This window comes from Malaclemys terrapin, chromosome 15 (assembly GCF_027887155.1).
Source record: "Malaclemys terrapin pileata isolate rMalTer1 chromosome 15, rMalTer1.hap1, whole genome shotgun sequence".
Classification (NCBI taxonomy): domain Eukaryota; kingdom Metazoa; phylum Chordata; order Testudines; family Emydidae; genus Malaclemys; species Malaclemys terrapin.
Window position 1 is genome coordinate 2161115 of NC_071519.1, and position 6969 is coordinate 2168083.

The following is a 6969-nucleotide window of genomic DNA, read 5'->3' on the forward strand; positions in this document are numbered from 1 at the left end:
GGCTTATGGGGGTCAGGAGGGGGCTATGGAAGTTGGGGGTCACAGGGGGTCCTGGGAGGGGTTAGTGGGCTCAGAAGAAAGCCCAGAAGTGGGGTGTGGGGGCTGTTGGGGGGTGGAAAGAGGGGCTGGGGGTCAGCAGAGATTGGGGGGGTTATGGGGGAACTGGGCGGGCCATGGCTCTGGGGTGGAGGAGCAGGGAGTGGGGGGGTTATGGGGGAGGGGGTGTTGCATCTCTGTCCCCCTCTGATGCCCCTACCCCCCTAGGTATCAGGGTGCCCTGTGCGGTCTCTGCGGTGACTACAACGGGGACCCCGGTGACGACTTCCGGACCCCGGCGGGGGGTGCAGCCGGCTCGGCCGGGGACTTCGGGGACAGCTGGAGTGTTGGCAAGTGAGTGACACCCCCCAAACCTCCCACACACCCCTACTGTCCCCCCAAATCTCCCATGTCCCTACGGCTCCCCTATACCCCCCCAAACCACCCACATGCCCCCCTACTGTCCCCCAAACCTCCCATGTCCCTATGGCTTCCCTACACTCCCCGAAACCTCCCACACGCCCCCTACTGTCACCCCAAGTCTCCCATGCCCCCCACTGTCCCCCCCTACAGCCCCCCAATCCCATGTACCTACAGCTCTCCTACACCCCCCAAACCTCCCACACACACCCTACTGTCCCCCCAAATCTCCCATGCCCCCCACTGCCCCTCTACAGCCCCCCCAAACTCCCCATGTCCCTACGGCTCCTCTACACTGCCCCAAACCGCCCACTTGCCCCCTACTGTCCCCCCAAATCTCCCATGGCCCTCCACTTCTCCCCTACAGCCCCCCCAAACCCTCCACACCCCACACACCCCCAGCCACCTTAACGCCCCCAACCCCCCTACACCTCCACCCCCTGCAAGAGAGCAACCCCCCCACCCCAGCCCGCCTGAAGTCCCACCCCCCACAGACCCACGGCCCCCTGGCCCCCAGGAGACTCCCCCAAACCACCTCCTGCCCCCCTCACCTCTCTGCTTCCCCCCCAGCTGCACCTCGGCCGGCCCCCCCGTCACCCCTCAGTGCTCCGCAGACGCGCGGCTGGACTATGAGGGGCCCGGGGCCTGCGGGCTCCTGCTAGCCCCTGATGGGCCCTTCGCCCCCTGCCACGGCCAGCTGAGCCCCATGGTGAGTGGGGGGCGGGGAGCTGGGGGGGCCATGGGGGTGGGGGCTAGGTGGGAGTCAGGGGGGCCATGGTGGGTGGGTTATGAGGGTGAGGGGGGCTGGGTGGGTATGGGGGGGTCTTAGGGAGGCTGGGTGGGTGTCAGAGGGACCATGGGGGGCTATGGGGGTGAGGGGGCTGGGTGAGGGTTGGAGGGGCCAAGGGGAGAGGCAGGGATCATGGGGGGTCATGGGGGTGGGGGTTAGGTGGGAGTCAGGACGGCCATGGGGGTCTATGGGGCTGAGGGGGCTGGGGGTTCACTGGGGGTTCAGGGCCCCCTGGGGGGGCTGACATGGGGGGTTCCCTGCCATGCCTCCACCACGCCGTGCCCCGGAGCACTGGGACCCGGGGGGGATGTCCGTGGGGCCCCCCAATAACCCCCCTCCTCCCCTCCCAGACCTTCTTCCAGGACTGCGTGTTCGATCTCTGCGCGCTGGGGGGCGACCGGCGTCAGCTCTGCTCCGCCCTGGGCAGCTATGGAGCCCAGTGCCAGGCCCACAACGTCAGCCTGGGCCCCTGGCGCAACCAGACCCTCTGCCGTGAGTGGGGCTGGGGGGCAGGGGTGGAGCGGGGGACTTGGCAGGGGGCACCGTGGGGCAGGGGGTGGGATGGGGGGCTCGGCAGGGGATGCCGGGGGGCAGGGGTGGGGCGGGGGACTTGGCAGGGGACGCCATGGGGCGGGGGCTCAGCAGGGGGTGCTGTACTGCAGAGGGTGGGACGGGGGCTCGGCAGGGGGCACCGTGGGGCAGGGGGCTGGACAGGGGAGGGGCTGGGGCGGGGGTTTTTACTCCTCTCTCTTTCCCCCCTCCCCACAGCCATGCTCTGCCCCCCCAACAGCCATTACGACCCGTGCAGCCCCCCCTGCCTCGCCGCCTGCCCTGAGGCCGGGGTGAGGGGCTGCCAGGAGCCCTGCCTGGAGGGGTGCACGTGTGACCCCGGCTTCCTGCTCAGTGGGGGAGCCTGTGTCCCCCAGGGGGGCTGCGGCTGCAGCTACGCTGGGGGGTACTATGAGGTAAGGGGGGGCGCTTTGGTTTGGGGTGGGGAGGAACTCAGGGGTCACTGTGGGGTGGGGGGATTTCAGGGGGTCTCTCGGGAGTCAGGTGGATTTTGGGGGGTCTTCGGTTACTCACCCCTTCCCTCTCTCCCCTGCAGCTGGACGAGGAGTTCTTTGGGCCGGGCTGTGGGTCGCGCTGCCGCTGTGAGGGGGGGAACCGGACCCACTGCCAGGCCTGGCAGTGCCGCCCCACGGAAACCTGCGGGCTCCACAATGGCCTGTACGGCTGCCACCCCACAGGTAATGCCCACCCCATAGATCCCCCTGGCCCCCGCCCCACAGGTAATGCCTGCCCCACAGATCTCCCCAGCCCCCACACCACAGGTAACGCTTGCTGTGATGGGTTGGGTCACAGAACCCCCCTTGGGAACTGCCCCCGACGTGCTGAAATACCCTGAGCCCGTTTTCCTGCCAGCCTGGGTCTGCAGCACCCTGCCCGGTCTGAGCCAGACACGCCGGCCTGCTACAACCCAGCCCCAGCTCTGACCCACGTGCCCCCTGCCTCCAGCACCCAGACCCCCAGCTCCAATGGGGTCCAAACCCCAAAGCAATCCATTTGGCTCTGTATAAAGCTTACCCGGGGGAAACCCATAAATGGCCCGCCCCAGGTAGTAATCACTCCCTGGGGTTATTAATAAGCAAAAGCGATTTTATTAAGTATAAAAAGGAGGATTTAAGTGGTGCCAAGTAACAGCCAGAGCGAAGTCAGTCACCCGGCAAAATAACACAAAACCACACACGGCGAAGGCTACGTCTACACTACCCACAGGTCACGCTCGAGCAATCAGGGAGCGATTCATGGCGTGTAGTGTAGCCTCCCCTGACTGCCCCGGACAGGTCCCCGGGACCCCACCCCCATCCACGCCCGCGCTCCCAGTCCCCTGACTGCCCCGCCCCATCCACACCCCCACCCCCGACAGGTCCCCCAGGACCCCACCCCCATCCGCCCCTCCATTCCCAGTCCCCTGACTGCCCCGCCCCATCCACACCCCCACCCCCGACAGGTCCCCCGGGACCTCACCCCCATCCACGCCCGCGCTCCCAGTCCCCTGACTGGCCCGCCCCATCCACATCCCCACCCCCGACAGGTCCCCTGGGACCCCACCCCATCCAACCCCCCCCGTTCCCAGTCCCACAGGTAACACCCGCCCCATAAATCTCCCCTTGCCCCTCCCCCACAGGTAATGCCCACCCCATAGATCCCCCAAGCCCCACAGATCTCCCCCCTGCCCCCACCCCACAGGTAACACCCACCCCATAGATCCCCCCTGCCCCACTGGTAACCCCACCTCCACTCCACCGATCACTCCCAGCCCCCCACATACCCACCGCTGTGTCCTGCTCCTCCACCCCCACCCGAACTATTTACCCTAAAACCAGAACTGGGTGGGGGGGCTATGGTCAGAGCTGGGAGCAGAAGTGAAGATCGGGGGGGCGACCCCTGTTGGCCCCCCAGGTCCCCTGGGACCCCACCCCCACCAGCCCCCCCTTCCACCCACAACCAACCCCTCTGTTCTCTCCCCCTGCAGCCAGCGCCCCCTGCTACGTCTCCGGGGACCCCCACTACCAGACCTTCGACGGCCGACGGCTCGACTTCATGGGCACCTGCACCTACACCCTGGCCCGGCCCTGCGGCAACTACACAGGTACGGGCCCGGGCAGGCAGGGAACAGCCTCAAGGGAGCGCCTTGGCCGGCTCTGGGGGGGCAGGGGGCGGGTCTCACCACCGACAGGTACATTAGCCAACGAGAGTTACCGGGAGGTGAAACGTCCATGGCCATAATCTCTGCTTGTGGCAGAGGTGGGATATGTGGACAATCTCCCAAAAGCCTGTTCAGGGGTCCCCCCGCTTGGCTCCGGGGGAGGGAGCTCCCCTTTGCATCTGCCCACCCCACCCCCACTCACCCCACTCTCCCCACAGGGCCCTGGTTCAGCGTTGAGGGGAAGAACGAGGAGCGGGGGCGCGGGGGCGTCTCCTACCTGCGCACGGTCTATGTCAGCCTGCCGGGGGCCAGCCTCACCCTGCTCAAGGGACAGCGCACCCTGGTGAGACCCCCCCCGCCGGTCCCCTCCATCCACCCCAGTCCCCTCCATCCATCCCTCCACCCCCCCCGTTATCCACTCGCCCTTCCTCCCTGCCCCCAGCCCCCTGCCCCTCCATCCACCTACACCCCCTCTCTGCCCCCAGTCCCCCACCCGCCTCCATCCACCCACCCCCCAGTTATCCACTCGCCCTTCCTCCCTGCCCCCAGCCCCCTGCCCCTCTATTCACCCACGCCCTACCCCCCACCCACCTCCATCCCCCCAGCCCCCTGCCCCTCCATCCACCCACCCCCCAGTTATCCACGTGCTCTTCCTCCCTGTCTCCCCCCAGATCAATGGGACGCGGGTGACGCTGCCGGCCAGGCCCACCCGGGACTCGTCCATGGCCCGCAGCGGCCAGTACGTGGCCGTGGAGACCTCGTTCGGTCTGGCCCTGCGCTGGGACGGGAACCACTACCTGGAGATCCGGGCCCCCAGGTGAGATCCGGCCTCCCCCAGCCCTGCCGGTGCCCCTCACTCCCGACCCGCAGCCCCTGCCAGGCCAGCCCCCCCCCCCCCCCCCCCGCTCTGCCGGTGCCCCTCACTCCCGACCCGCAGCCCCTGCTAACCCAGCCCTGCCCACCCCCAGCTCTGCCGGTGCCCCTCACTCCCGACCCGCAGCCCCTGCTAGCCCAGCCCTGCCCCCCCAGCCCTGCTGGTGCCCCTCACTCCTGACCCACAGCCCCCCTCACTTCTGTCTCTCCCCCGCCCCAGCTCCTACTCCGGGCTGCTGTGTGGGCTCTGTGGGAACTACGATGGGGTGCCCGACAACGACAACCGGACGCCAGCCGGGTGGCCAGCTGCGGACGGGGCCGCGCTGGGGAACAGCTGGCAAACCCCCAACGACGAGGACCCACAGTGAGTCCCAGCCCCCACCGCTGCCCCCTGCTGGGTGCTGGCCGGAGCGCAGGGCGGTGGGATGCCGGCAGAACTACCCGCCACTGCGGGAATTCGGTACCTTAGGAGAAAGCCCCGGGGAGGCGGGGGAGTGGCAGGGGGACAGCATGGCTGTTGGAGAGCCGGAGGGGACTGGGGAATCCGGCCCTGCTGGGGGCGGGGCTGTGATAGATGCTGGGGTCTCACCCCCCCAGGTGCCGACCTGACGACTCGGACAAGCCCGTCTGCACCCCGGGTGACGAAATAACGGCCAGCTGCGAACGGATCCGCGACCCCCAGGGGCCATTCAGGTAAGGGGGGCTCCGTGCTATGGAGGGGCACAAGGGGGCGCTGTGCTGCGGAGGAGCATGGTGCTGGGGGGGCTCCGTATTTCAGGGAGATGCTAAGGGGCGCTGTGCTGTAGGGGGGAGCTGGGGGACACGGTTGACTCTCTGCCCCTGCCCCACAGGGACTGTCACAAACTGGTCCCCCCCGCCCACTATTTCGAGAACTGCCTCTTCGACATGTGCCAGTACCAGGGGCTGCTGGAGACCCTCTGCGCCCAGCTCCAGGCCTACACGGCCGCCTGCCAGGCCGCCGGCGCCCCCGTGCACCCCTGGAGGGGCCCCCAGCTCTGCCGTGAGTAGCCAGAACCCAGGCATCCAGGCTGCCAGCCCCCACTCCCCTCCCGGAGCCGGGGAGAGAACCCAGGAGTCCTGGCTACCAGCCCCCCCTGCTCTAACCCACCAGCCCCCACTCGTCTCCCAGAGCCAGGGAGAGAACCCAGGAGTCCTGGCTCCCAGCTCCCCCTGCTCTAACCCACCAGCCCCCACCCCCCTCCCAGAGCCGGGGAGAGATCCCAGGAGTCCTGGCTTCCAGCCCCCCCTGCTCTAACCACCAGCCCCCACCCCCCTCCCAGAGCCGGGGAGAGAACCCAGGAGTCCTGGCTCCCAGCCCCCCCTGCTCTAACCACCAGCCCCCACTCCCCTCCCAGAGCCGGGGAGAGAACCCAGGAGTCCTGGCTCCCAGCCCCCCCCCCTGCTCTAACCACCAGCCCCCACTCCCCTCCCAGAGCCGGGGGGAGAACCCAGGAGTCCTGGCTCCCAGCCCCCCCTGCTCTAACCACCAGCCCCCACTCCCCTCCCAGAGCCGGGGAGAGAACCCAGGAGTCCTGGCTCCCAGCCCCCCCCCTGCTCTAACCACCAGCCCCCACTCCCCTCCCAGAGCCGGGGAGAGAACCCAGGAGTCCTGGCTCCCAGCCCGCCCCTGCTCTAACCACCCAGCCCCCACTCCCCTCCCAGAGCCGGGGAGAGAACCCAGGAGTCCTGGCTCCCAGCCCCCCTGCTCTAACCCACCAGCCCCCACTCCCCTCCCAGAGCCGGGGAGAGAACCCAGGAGTCCTGGCTCCCAGCCCCCCCTGCTCTAACCACCAGCCCCCACTCCCCTCCCAGAGCCAGGGAGAGAACCCAGGAGTCCTGGCTCCCAGCGTCCCCTGCTCTAACCACCAGCCCCCACTCCCCTCCCAGAGCCGGGGAGAGAACCCAGGAGTCCTGGCTCCCAGCCCCCCCTGCTCTAACCACCAGCCCCCACTCCCCTCCCAGAGCCGAGGATAGAACCCAGGCGTCCTAATCATGCAGCTCTCTCTGCCCCGCAGCTCTGGCGTGCCCAGCGAACAGCTCCTACACCCTGTGCGCCCAGCCGTGCCCCCCGACCTGCAGCCCGGCCTTTGCGCCCGTCGAATGCCCAGCCCAGCACTGC

At 68.6% G+C, this 6969-nt stretch overlaps 1 protein-coding gene across 1 annotated transcript in view; it reads left to right on the top strand.

Annotated features, from left to right (window-relative positions):
- The first annotated feature begins 1102 nt into the window (after window positions 1-1102).
- ZAN (zonadhesin) overlaps window positions 1103-6969 on the top strand; it is a 32321-nt gene continuing 26454 nt past the window's right edge. Inside the window, exons 1-11 of the mRNA XM_054049501.1 lie at window positions 1103-1165; window positions 1597-1738; window positions 2015-2211; window positions 2352-2493; window positions 3783-3899; window positions 4175-4299; window positions 4628-4773; window positions 5050-5193; window positions 5427-5522; window positions 5681-5850; window positions 6866-6969. The exon at window positions 6866-6969 is cut by the window's right edge and continues 102 nt beyond it. Of these exons, the coding sequence (XP_053905476.1) occupies window positions 1163-1165; window positions 1597-1738; window positions 2015-2211; window positions 2352-2493; window positions 3783-3899; window positions 4175-4299; window positions 4628-4773; window positions 5050-5193; window positions 5427-5522; window positions 5681-5850; window positions 6866-6969 (1386 nt within the window). The 5' untranslated portion in view covers window positions 1103-1162. The remainder of the gene's footprint in view (window positions 1166-1596; window positions 1739-2014; window positions 2212-2351; window positions 2494-3782; window positions 3900-4174; window positions 4300-4627; window positions 4774-5049; window positions 5194-5426; window positions 5523-5680; window positions 5851-6865) is intronic.